We start from the raw sequence: 13,841 nt of genomic DNA, 5'->3' as shown, positions 1-13,841 counted from the left end.
CATTATAGTTATTTTAACTTGAATGAAATTCAAATTGCTTCTGAGTTTCCATCAGCAAAAGCACTATTTAATGACAAACATGATGTTGATTTGGACACCATAGCAAAATGCCTAAAAGATTAGCGATAGGCGCTTTTGTTGAAACTTTAAAAATTATTTCATTGGTAAAAACTTTACCAATTACAACGGCATCAAATGAAAGGTATTTTTAATCACTTAAAAGATTTAAGTCATATTTACGCACTACCAGGGGTGATGAAAGACTAAATGATCTGATGGAACTTAATGTTGAAAAAGAAGAAATTAACAATATGAATTTAGAAGAAGCTGTAGATATATTTGCTAAGCTAAAATTCGACGATATCCATTTATTCAAATTAAATTTTTTTTTTCTAGTGCTTTGGTTTTTCCAAAATTATAATAATCATGAAAATAAACGACAATTTATTAATTTAGATATTAAGTCCTTTTTTTATTTGCTGCTGCATTAATTCTTTCTTTTAGCTTTTTATGCATCAATTATTATTGGTTTTCACTGTTAATAAGGTAATTAATTATTTATTATATTTTAGTTTCTTTATTGATATTTACTATTTATTTTGAAGCAATGATTCCGAATTGATTTGGCCATAATGTATGAAAATAATTGAAAACAGGATAATATACATATACGTTTGTATTTTTATATGGCCTGCTGAAATTTCAAAATGGCCTGCTTGAAACTTCGCATATCGAAAAAAACCTGAAATGATGCTCCTGGTTTTTTTAATTGGATAGTGGAAACAGTTTTTTTTAAAATTGTTGTATTGATAACTTATGAACTTCAGCTTAAGTGTAAATTGTTTCTCGTATAGAAATATAAGCCAAAGAATTAAATAACTCTCAAATAATGTCTATTATTAGGGTATTATAAAGAATATTTTTTTTATATAAAAGGTCATGTTTTTTTTAAATTTTTTTTTTTTAGAAAAGCAGACAGCATTACGTTTGAATATTTCAACACTCGCTAGTATAGAATTGAAATCATCGCAAGAGTAGAAAACTTAAAATCTTACAAAATAATACATATTATTATATTAAATTTATTAAAAAAATTGTTTTATATGTTAATAAGTTATTATAATTTTTTTTCAGTAGTTTTTAGGATGATATCAGTGTAGTTTAATGTTACACATAATTTAATTGGCCTAATATACAACTTAAAGTTAATATCATTTTGTTTGTTTACATGTTAAATTTTTTTACAATATGTGACCCTTTTTAAAACTTATGTTTTACTTAAAACTTGCATAAAAATTGAATCATCATAAAAAAGGACACAGATTATGTTCTTAACTTAAAGTTTGATGATAAGTCAATTGACTCACACTTCATTTTAAAGTTTGCAAGACTAAGATTAACTCTTGTCAAATACTTATTTGCTATGCTGAATCGTAAGAGATAGATAAAAATTATTGTGCTAACATATAGGAAATCATGTATATGGCATTTTTTTTCCATTCATATTAAATACCTATTTTTTAATGTCAAATACAATATACATTATTATGAAACAAATTAAAAATTATTCGTCATGAGTACATAATATATTACCTGTTAAAAAATTGGTTACAGACCATTATTCATACAATTATATTTTAGAATTAAGAACAATGTCTGAAATTATTAAATGCATACCTAATGTAACAACTAAAAATTAATATTTTTTAAAGTTATTTGCTATAAATTATCATTAATCAATTTTATACTTAAAGTTTTGAAAATACTGAACTTTATCAATGTAAAATGTTGTTTAAATGGCTTTAAAAGTATTTTACGATTTAATTAACCAATTTTAATGACAATTTTTTTTATTTTTAGCGGTAGCAGTTTTGTGCGATCTATACGACCAATAACGACCTACTTCTATAGATATCCTAACCTGTTTTTTCCTTTAAGTGGAACCATTATATGATAATATTTTGGTTAGATACCACATTGGAGTGTATACGAAAGTATTGGGAACTCCGCTTTATCCTTAACTACGTGGACCATTGATTTATAATTATATATAATATACAATTTAAATCTGGTGTTATACCACGGCAAGAGTGTATACTAAAGTATTGAGAACTCTAAACCTATTTGCCTGATTAAATATTTGATTTTAAGTTCAGTATACTGTACTATTAATACAAAACCTTTAGTTCAGTGTGTGTACCTATACTAGTTTGTGAACTTTAATAAATAATACTATTTCTATACATAGTATCTTCATTAACACATTAATAAAACAAGTTATTTTTTAATTATTTAAAACAAAAAGAATCACAATGTTCAATAACATTGATATGGAGCAATGCAGTGGAATAAACGGTTCGTCAAAAACTCTCCACACTTGTTGAGAGTGATAATAAGATAGAAGTCTCACTTAATAAAAAATATGTGGGCGTATTCAAAAAGTAAGTCTAAAGAATAGAGTTAAGGATGTTGCCGATTGCATTAGATTAAAATACCCATCTATAATAGATGAAACTGTTAAAATGTCTGACCCGAGAATAATAGATATTTGCAAAGAGATATTTAAAACAAATAATATAAAAAAACTTAGTTATAACTTAGTTCAAGCATTGTCGGCGAACAGCTCAACGCTGTGTAAACTCGTTAGAGGAACTACAGAAACTAATATCCTTGCAAACATAAAATATTTAATACCTAACAATGAATTGGTCCTACACCCATATTCAGCTATAAATGAAATTTTTAGATCAAAAAAAATCACTAAAAGTAAAAAAAAAATAGTAAGATAAGTTTACTCTGTAAGAGTCAAAGGTCTCATACATAATCAAGGAAATCTCTTTATCTGTAAATTGTGATGAAGGTTTCGACACCACTTTTGCCGTTACAAATCAGTGAGTCTATTGTTGAGAACAATTTAGATGTCGGTGACAGAGTATGGATGTCACTCAACACTCATTGTCAAATATAAATTGTAAGTCCAACAAATTAGGAATCAATGACAATGTCGACAACTTGAGGGTTGACAATTCAGGTAAGAATCCCTATGAAACTGACAATATCACAGTACTGAATAGCTGTACTAGAGATCCTCGTACAATTGCTAGTACTAATAAAAAAACAAATTTTGATAAGCCCTCCAACGAAGTACTATGGTGGGATGTTAGGCGAAAACTAGATTTAAAAGTCGACTGTGACATAGAGTCAGAGATTTTCTAAGTGTACAGCGATAAAACAAACAAATGAACATTTAGAGAGTGACTGTGGAGTCTCTGAACTTAATTGGACGTTAGACGTTTTGAATAGCAGTTTCTTTAGATCCGGTAAAATTAAAACGATTGAAGAGACAAATAACTCTTTGGCTGCTAACTATTCTAATGTTATTACTTCTACTCCAATTAGGTTAAATGTAAACATTTCTAGACAACAAACATTTACACATTCATCGCAAGCCGTTGATTTTAAATGTAATAAAAGTTATGTTGACGGTAATTATTCTCCTATGAAATTTATAATGCTACCGAATCAGGCGGAGTTGATAGATACTGTAACTCCGATAAAATTGTCAGAAATTATTGTGGTTTGTAGCACTCCTGAGGTGGACGCAAAAGCGCTTCCCAGGAATTCCAAAAACATATTTCCGTCGACAATAAGTGGTACCCTAGAAAATAAAAAAGAAAAGCGATATAATTTTTCGTATCTAAACTCTATAGAGGATACTTTTGAGTTATCCATTAGCGAATGGAATAAACTTTGAAAAATTGTCTATGAACATGGTAGAATGTCAAAGGCCCTTAGAAATACGTTGATTAGAGATAAGTTTGTAACCGTTAATAACTCTTGTATTCTGCCCATAAAAAATATTGATAAAAATAGTCGCGGTGAATTCAGTAGTATTTATGGTTATTGCAGACACATACTTGTAAAAGTTTTAAGTTTGATTTTGAAAAAAAAAATTGAAAGCGTCGTTAAGGTGTATGTTCTTAGCAATCAAATAAACTATAGCCATGGTGGAAAATGAACAAACTTTCTAAGAGGACCGGAGCAAATGAGTTATCGAAAAGAGGCAAGCCACACAAAACCGTTGGTTTTGAGGCAAAAAAATGTTATGAAATCTTCTCCTAGCAAAATTAAACTTGGGAACCTTCAAAACATAAGATCAACCAGTGTGTATAACAGTGTCACACGAGATTCTGAGTAAGTTTGATTTCAATAGCGATGACAGATTTATATATGGTACAAATGGATTCTGAAAACTCGTGAAACACGTGTCCCACCCAAAGACCTAACTTCAAATGTTACAAACTCAGTAAGGAACAATTGATGATTTTGAATAAAATCAAAACGCAGTAAAAACTGTAAAAACATTTTTAACGCCTGGTAGTTACTGTTCGCTTATTGATAAAACACCAGTAAAATATGATACTTACTCTAACAGACTAATAAAAGACGTCAATTTTTATAGACAAATGATCAGAAACAACGATTACATAGATAAAATCGAGTATACTGTAAGCATATATAATCACGTAGAGAACATTATAGGTTACTCGAAAATTTGTTTTCAGATTTGATACATTATCCGATTATCGGTCGGAGTGTCCTTATGAGTGCACAAAAATGTGGCTTTCAAATTTTTGATATCTATTATATTGTCTAGTTATTCTGTGAAATATAGCAAAAAGTCAAACACCCAAATATTCAGTTAGGATTTGGTTTTTGCAATTTTTGAAAACACAAATATTATAAAGAGAAGGTGACCATTAAAGAAAATAGTTTTCTCGTTATGCCTTGAAATGTAGGAGGTTCACATTGGATAATAGCATTTGTAGATTTTTGTACAAAAGAATGTTTCATAATAAACTTTCCTAGTGTTGATCTAAAATAAATATCATAATAATATAAATCTAAAACACGAAATCAGAAATACATGGTTAATACGACAACTCCAATGTTCAAAACAAAAAGTCGGACAACGTTGCCCAGGACAACGTAAGTACATTCTTATCAGGTCGTCGACGGGGAAATAATGTAAACATCATAATTATTATTTATTATAATTAAATATGAATAAAATATCGATTTATTTAAACGATTTCTTGTAAAACACGTTGCTCGTTAATTAGAAACAAAAATATTTCCCGTTTTAAACACGATAAGCGTCCTCAACGTTGCACTCTATAATCGTAAGTATTGAATACTTAAAACAGATCGCGTTAAGATGGTGCTCGTCCTGAACGTAATAGATAACAATAATGCTTTAAACAATTGCAAATCAGCTCCAATGCGAGTTATTATAATTTTAACTAACTACAATATATAGCATAGAACAATAGTCAGCAGTAAGTATGTCTAATGCTGAACGCAGTACAATAAATTCTTATAAGTATATATAAAGATGTTAAAAATGAGTTTTAAAGCTATTATTGCTATTATTTATTCAATATTCTTAACGTAAAATTTGCAATGTTATTAGTACTTGAAAGTTGAATTGAAAAAAAAATATTATAGGGGAAACGCAAAAATGAAAACAAAATATGCGTACATGAAAATGTAAATAAATTATTGATTAAGAAATAAATAATAAGAGATATCTATTAAATATAAATAATATAATAATTATATATATAATTATATATTTAATATCTATTATATCTATTTACTCCTCAAAAATTTTGGATAGGCTTATACTGGAAAAATGATTTAGCTTGTAAAAACCTAAATGTATATAATGCTTGGATGTATATTTATAAGTGGTCTAACAATGTTAAAATTTAAATATACATAAAACCTTAAAGTAAGTATAATTTATAATGTTCTGTTTGTAGTTTTAAATTAATACTTGTATAACATTAAAAATATAATCATATACAAATATTAGCTTTAGCATTAATTCAATATTAAATTAGTGTTATAAAAGTAATATTCTTATTACAATATTATTACAATACTACTGGAGTATTACAATATACACATCAAATATACAATAGGTATTTAATATTTCAAATGTTTAATATTAGAAAATTTCTATGTGTGTTAGCGCCAATAACGCGAAATATAATATTAATACGGCGATTCATGCACGTATATATTTTTTTAGAAATACTAGCACCTATGCAATTTAATGTAGATACTAATAAATATTATATGATAATAGGTAATACAACAAAATAAAAACGGCGATTATAACAATAATAAAAAACAGTATCACTAGCTATTTGAGCCACTAAATAAATGTATTATAAAGAAAGGGATTAGCGAACTTTTTGAATATAATAATATAATTAGCAACGGCCTAAATCACACGACGTATGGAAAGACGGTTACTCTCGGTCCACCAGCGGCGGCATATAATAAGGTTAATACTACTGCTACAAGGTTTTTTAAAAACCATCATATATCAGCTGAAATCACCGGCATTGATGAAACGCTGATTATAGGTTTGGAGTTATTCTTCAGTCGATCAAGTGGTCAAAAATAAATTTGATTAAATTTAAAAGATTATTGTTGGGATACTGCAAATCTGTATGTAAGATTACATGAATGGTATTACATGCCACACAGCGTACATAAAATATTGATTCATGGATTTGTAATAATAAGTTCATAAGTTCTTTTGTAATATCAATTGGTCAGTTGAGTTGATTCACGAATCTCGAAATAAGGATTAAAAAAGGTATCAAATTATACAAGAAAAACATCACTAATTTATACGAATACGGAATTAATAAACAGGCTACTCTATTCTTAGATTCTAAAATAAGCGGACTTTAAGAAATTAATCAAAAAAGAAGATTTTTCTCTGTTGAAGTCAAACAGCTATTAGAAGAGAACGATTCCGACAATGATTCAAACACGGACGAAAGTAAAGAAGAAATGGACGAAGAAGAATTAAAAATATACAAAAATTACCTATGAATTGTCAATTAATTATAAATATAGCCATATAGGTTAGGTACCTATTGTAAAATGCGGACATTTAATTATCAATATACCTACTTAACTAGTACAATTATATTTATAATAAATATGTGTAAATTTATAAAAAAAAATGATTAATATTATTTTTATCGAAAACTATAAAATTGATAATTTGAAAAAAAATTTAGTCTAATGGGTAAAACATAATGAATGGTAGAAAAGTAAAATAGCATGAATCATAATATATAATTACTCAATTTAACGAATTGCTGAAAAAATAAAAATAAAATATGATATTTTAATTTTGGCCAGATATTTTCGACTTTAAAACACTATGCGTCCGTGGGTATTAAGACATTTATTTCTAAATTTCGAAGTAGTAATGAAAACGTGAGGAAAACACCTAGGGCGTCTTTTCCGATCACTATTAGGAGCATGAATACTTGTTTTTTGATTTTATATGTTTCTATGTATAAACAGGTCATTCACTTTGTGTCATCACAAAGTAACTTATTTAAGCACATTTATTATTCCATTCAATATTTTTAAACATTCACCTGTTCATAGTTCAATATAAAATAATATATTTATAAAGTTTCTATGACAAAAAACGGTTTTAAGTTAGTTAATAAATAAAACATGATTAAATTAATGACAACAATAGTTTTAAAAAATTGATCAAAAAATATGTCAGAAGCTATAGTACATATTTTATTCCCAGGTATTGATCTTATTTCATTTGTTAGAAAAATATTGTAAACTAATACATTTTAGAAATTTGTAGGTACTCTCGATATTGAAAATCAAGATTCGTACTCTAGCACTAGAGAAAATGAATTAAGTTCATCAATTAATGAAAAAGTTCCTATTGAAGTTTCGGAAAATGAAATAAGAACAGATAATTTGGTATCTACATCATCTGGATTCAATGACTCTGAAATTCCAAGTTAATATAAACCTGAAAAAGAAGTAATTATTTTATTTTTATCTACTACAAGTTCTTGTTCTATATATTTTCAGCACCAAATCTTTGTAGAATATGTTTACAGTCTGATTTGGATGAATCAAATAAATGCATCTCTCCTTGCTTTTGTCGTGGGAGTATATCCAAGGTGCATAAAACGTGTTTGGAAAAATGGCTCCTTCAAGCCAGCTCTACTGTTTGTGAAATTTGTACATATGTATATAAAACCAGACGGGTCACAAAGTAATATTGAAATATAAAAACAATACACTATTTTATGATGAACAATTATATTTTATAAGATATTACTTCGTCATTTTTACAAATAAAATTATACTAATCAAATGAAAAAATAAAATAAATTTTGATATAAAATTACACGATTAATTTAATATATTTATTATATTATAGATATTCATTACTAGGATCAATTAAAGCATGGTTTTTCAGTAGTGAAAGCATAGAAGAAATTAAAGAATTATTTTATGATGGATGTGTGTTGGTTATTACATTACCATTTATATCCTTATTTTCGTACGTCGGATTTTCTATAACCGAGCATATTTTCAACACAGATGTACAGGTAATAAAAAAACAGTAACATTTTAAAATGTTATTGTGGTATTAAATTTAACAACATCTATTTTATAACATTGTATACACTATACATATTATATAATTTTAATTATTTTTATTATTTTTTTTTATTTGTTTAAGTTTTATTTTTAATTCGATTTTAGGTAACTGGGTAGATTAATTTATAAAATATTATGTCAACAACTCATGTATCTCTGCTTCCTCCATTATCTTTCTCTCTCAGAAATTATAACCTTTATGTGATCTCTCATGACTGGATCTTATGGTTTTGAAATTTATTTTTCTAATGTCACATCCTAATTTTTTATTATTCCATTCAATATCCATTATTATTCCATTCTAGATTCACTACATTTTACACTTTATTTGTACTATAGTAAAATAGAAGGTCTTTTTTGTATATAAGCGTACATATCGAAATGTACTCTAAATAGATTTAAAAATATTTTTCACCGATACATTTGTCAGGTTACGGGGAAGGTTTTAATGTATAATTTGTCTTGGAAAATTAATTGGGTGTTGCAAACTGTTACCATCACCACGATTGTGTGATCACGATGTATTCAATCGAAACATTAGATTTGTCGGCCACACTGAAAAATGTGAACAGTAGTACACTCGATAAGTGAAATCTTTTAACGTTATTGGTGTATTTTCATATTATTGTGTGGGTGCTATTACTACGTCGACGATGGATCATGCTAAATTAGATATATTTGCTTGATGTAGTTGTGGCGTGGTGGTGATATTGTATATTGGTAAACGTTAAAATAAATCCATGTATAATGAAATAAAGTAAAATAAAAAATAAAATAAAGTTTATTAATAATAAAAATAATCGGAAAATATTGAAATTATATATTTACAAACATTGATAAGCGCAGTATATTATTTTGGTTGTATAGTGTAGGTACACTTCTTTAAATAACGTCAGAATGCTTAAAATATAATCACAATTATCCATATTAGAAAAAAAATACAGGAAAAAATTAATAATAATAATAAAAATGTAATTTATTTTGAATACTAATGTCTTAATATATTTATATATATTTTATTGATTTTTAATTTTGAAAAAACATAATTTTTAATAACACTGTATAAAACATAGATATAGATAATAAACTAGATTGCTAACCAGTGATATGATGTGAAATTATTAGTATCTATTTTGAAAAGGTCAAATGCATGCCGCAATCCCACCAAAATTTAAATTCTTGTTTAAAATATTTGAAATGAATTTTAAAATAATATATTTCTTAAATATAATATTTATTTAATATGTAATTCTTTAAATGTATGATTTAATATTTTAAACCATAAAGGAATTATTTGTTTAAACCAATCTATTGTTCTTTAACATATTATATAATATACTATTAACTATAAATAATATTTAATCAAACAATCAACTAGAAATTGTTCCTTATTGACTTCTCATAAAAATTCTTTGTTTCCATTAAAATCAAAGTATAAAAAAATAAACATGTACTAGAAAATGAGGAACAAATAAAAAAAAATTATCATCAGTACTTACATGTGAAAAATGCATCAAAGCAGTGACAGATGATTCATATGTAAAAGATCATACATATTGTACTATTGAAAATGAATCATTTAAAACTCTCACAAGAATGAAAAACAGAGAAGGCTTAGAATTAGCATCGGAAAGTGTTTTAAAAGTTATCAAAACCACTGAAACATACTTTAAGTCTGTAGTTCAAAATACATTAGCACTATCGTCAACTCTTTTCCCTGAAACTATAGATTGTTGGTATGTAAGGCATACATGCAAGACCTCACAAAATTAAATTAATTAACCAAATTTCACATACATATTTAAATGTAAGATTACATTCTTATAGTAAAATATTAACTTCTACAATAATGAAGGTGACTAGCAAAAGCCAAAATCTTCATAAAACTATTTTATTTTACAACATGTAAAAGTATTTATTTTTTTATATAATGTAACATTATTTTAATTTATCAAAATACCTATACACATACTACCTAGTTAAAAAACTGTACTATTAAATAAACCTAAGTATTATTAAAAATCGGTAATAAAATAGTATTTACTGAATAATACTTCTAATTAAACTTACCTAATTTATATGTTTATAAATAAATTATAAACATAACATGAAATTATTCAATAGATCATCAACATTTGAAATTAATTAGATAACAATAAATTATAAATTATTTAACAAATGTCAAATAATAAAATTAATGTGTTACCTTCACGAAAAAAAGACATTTTCATTTTTCAGTTAGAAATTGTATTATCAAAATTATAACATGATATGATACAAATGACCTACTAGTAATGGCGGATGTGTGGCTTCAAACGTTTATATGGTTAGTATAGGGAACCTAGCAATCTAGTATATTATCTATATCTGTGGTATAAGTTTAATTTAATGTATTTTACTTTTTTTAAATAAACTTTATTAATTCATTTTGTTGACGATTGTTCAGACATGTCTTCACTATTTAATTTTTTATATTTTTCTGAAAAACTAATTAATTTTAATAATTAAATTATTATATTTAAAGTAGAATATTTAATTGGAATGTTATTTTTTCTAGAATTTTAAATATTTCACACCACCTATCTTCGGCTTTTGAACCATTTTTCCAGTTTTTCATTTCAACCTTCATTACATTTATTACATGATTCAATTCGTCAAAAATTTCATCTTCATCGAATTTGAATGTTGGATTATTCTTAATAATACATTTAAAACTTTCTTGAATGCCACTCAAAATTGGAAAATCTAGAACGTTATCTTGTACGAAAAACTTTAGTGATTCAAAGTGATATCCCCATTTTTCCACGTACGATAAAAAAGTGTCATCAAACTCATCTGTTATCTCAATAATTTTTTTCACTATACAGTTTGTTCTTATCATGATCGGAAATAAGTTGAGCTAACTCTGATGTAAAAAAATGTTGATTTTTCCGATTTTTTTATTGTACCACATAACACGTATTTTATTTCTTCATACACCTCGCATGCCGTTCACCTTCTATCTTTATTGTATCACATACCACTTTCAACTGGCTGTACAAAATATAACCATGCAACGGATACAAAATCATTAAAAAAAGTTCTTAATACTGTAGGTCACTTTTATTGTGACATAAAATATGATTTCAATGCAGAATATAAATCTATTATTCTAGAAACAGCTGGCTGAAAGAAAAAACAACGCGTTTTTACAGATCTTAAAATAGTTTTGTACTCAATACTAACACAATCGAAAAATCCTTTAATTTTACTATAGGAACTATATAAATATGAAAATACTGAAATATTTTATTAATTATGAGTTCAATGCCAGTTGGCAAAATATCAGCACTACTATGCTGATAGTATATCATTGTGCGGAATATAAGCAGCATAGCCAATACCGGAAATATTTCTTTTTAATTTTTGATTTGGATTTGCAATAACGTTATTTAAGCCTTTTCTCGAGACGCTGCCAAAATTTGTATTGCAGTTGTCACCGAAAATGCAACAACATTATTTATTAATTATAATTTTTTAAAACATTCATTATGCAATCTTATAAAATATTTGATGTTTCTCATTTTAAATTCATAAATTCTGACACTTATTTTTACTCCTTCTAGGGGGTTAAAAAATCGAATTAGAATTGGAACCTGTTTTAAATTTTTATGGTTTGATGTGTCTAGCATAATTGTTAAAAATTTAATGAATTTTAGTTCATCTAACATCTGTGGAATGGAAAAAGGAGCTATTAGATTTACATTTATAGATTTACATTTTATACGAACACAGGAAAATATTTTTTTTGTAAATTGTTTTTATAATTTTAAATAGATTTTTGTGGTTTAACTGTAAAAACAAAATATAATAATAAATAATAAATAACAATTTGATCAAAAAAAAGTGCACGGGGGCAGCTAGTTCTCAATAATTATTTTTATAAGTCATTATTCTCTTCACTCTTAAATCTTTTTTTTCGTCTCCTCGTATTATATACCAATAATATTATTACCTCTCGCCTATTCACTCGCAAATCACTGATCTTTTGGACCCTCTTTATTGACGTATTAAACATCAGCTATCAATCTAATGCGACCTAATTTTAATCGTTACTTACAATATCCATGATAATAACATATAGGAATTGCATAATGTATAAATAATATATATATATAAATTATAAATATCAATATTATCATAATAAATTATACATTTTAACATTTTTAAATCAATATTTTTCAGATAAAATATGACATGGTTTATCGAGTTGTATCATTTAGCGCTTGTTGGGCAATACTGTGCGCAGATTTTTTCTTTTGTTTCTGGACTTCTTGCCGAATACAACATCATGTCTTAAATTGGTATAATTTCTACAAAAATAATCAATCGATAATTTTAGAATCGGAACTTCCAGAGGACTCTATGTGAATCCATTAATTGTCAAAGACTTTTAATCGAGATGTGACACTAAAATTATACAACATTTTTAATAAAAAATTTTAAAAATCAAAAATAATTTTTAAAATTGTAAATAAATTGAAATTTTCAAAAAGTATTTACACAGTGAATCTCACTCATTATTTCAAAATCTATTAACATTTTTTTACATAATTTGCAGTCGAAATAAAACTATATTTTATTAATTTTTTTTTAAATTTTTTATTTTTATAACCTTAAAGGTTTTACTTTTTTTAATGATAACATATATTTTTAGTTAAATATCTTGATATTACCTATGTGATATTTCTGATAAATATTGTTCGGAGTACGTGGATACATAAAAATTGAAATTTGGTTGAGTAGTTTAGACGTATTTAGACGATTTATATAGGTATAAAACTAAGATAACGAACTCCACTATCGATTGAATCCTGTTTTTTTGGATGACATTAAATAGTATTTTATACGCTAAATATTAATTTATGTTGTATTGTATTTTATTAAAAACGATGTTCCTAATACATTTTGTATTTTTGTATAATAAATGTAATGTTTTGCCAACTAACAAAATGATGACAACTGCTATGGGAGCTTCACTGATAGAAAAATAAATAATATAGGAGTTCCTTATCTAGTGTAGTGAAGCACAGCTTGGACGCTTCTTGTGTATTACCAAATTACTTCTATCATTTAAAAGAAGGAAAAATCTTCTCATTTTACATCTGTTGTTATAAAATTCAAAATATTGTTCTGTTGTCCGTTCATGGCTCATTGTTCACCCATCAGTTATATGAGTCATAAACTCATAACTTATCGAAATTGAATTTTATTAAATATTTGTTTTTTTGTTAATTGCTTTACCAGCACCTTAACATGATATTCATCTGTACCGCGAGGACTTG

The 13,841-nt window shown here is 26.2% G+C and overlaps 1 protein-coding gene across 1 annotated transcript; it reads left to right on the top strand.

Annotated features, from left to right (window-relative positions):
• The first annotated feature begins 2,934 nt into the window (after positions 1–2,934).
• On the top strand, positions 2,935–12,927 carry LOC113560138. Its single transcript, XM_028188652.1, has 6 exons — positions 2,935–3,200; positions 3,400–3,485; positions 7,703–7,864; positions 7,939–8,125; positions 8,294–8,465; positions 12,742–12,927. The coding sequence occupies exons 1-6, from the start codon at positions 2,935–2,937 to the stop codon at positions 12,925–12,927; spliced, it is 1,059 nt and encodes a 352-aa protein (XP_028044453.1).
• Positions 12,928–13,841: the final 914 nt, after the last annotated feature.

The sequence above is a fragment of the Rhopalosiphum maidis genome, chromosome 3 (genome assembly GCF_003676215.2).
Source record: "Rhopalosiphum maidis isolate BTI-1 chromosome 3, ASM367621v3, whole genome shotgun sequence".
In the NCBI taxonomy this organism is placed as follows: Eukaryota; Metazoa; Arthropoda; class Insecta; order Hemiptera; family Aphididae; genus Rhopalosiphum; species Rhopalosiphum maidis.
This window is presented reverse-complemented; position numbering and strand designations above follow the sequence as displayed.

What these genes read in the sequence shown, in the direction of transcription:
- LOC113560138 (XM_028188652.1), top strand. Translation starts at nt 2,935, where the DNA reads ATGGATGTCACTCAACACTCATTGTCAAATATAAATTGTAAGTCCAAC. An exon ending in AAAGTCGACTGTGACATAGA is followed by an intron (nt 3,201 to 3,399) that starts GTCAGAGATTTT and finishes TACTCCAATTAG; the next exon opens with GTTAAATGTAAACATTTCTA. An exon ending in CAATGACTCTGAAATTCCAA is followed by an intron (nt 7,865 to 7,938) that starts GTTAATATAAAC and finishes ATATATTTTCAG; the next exon opens with CACCAAATCTTTGTAGAATA.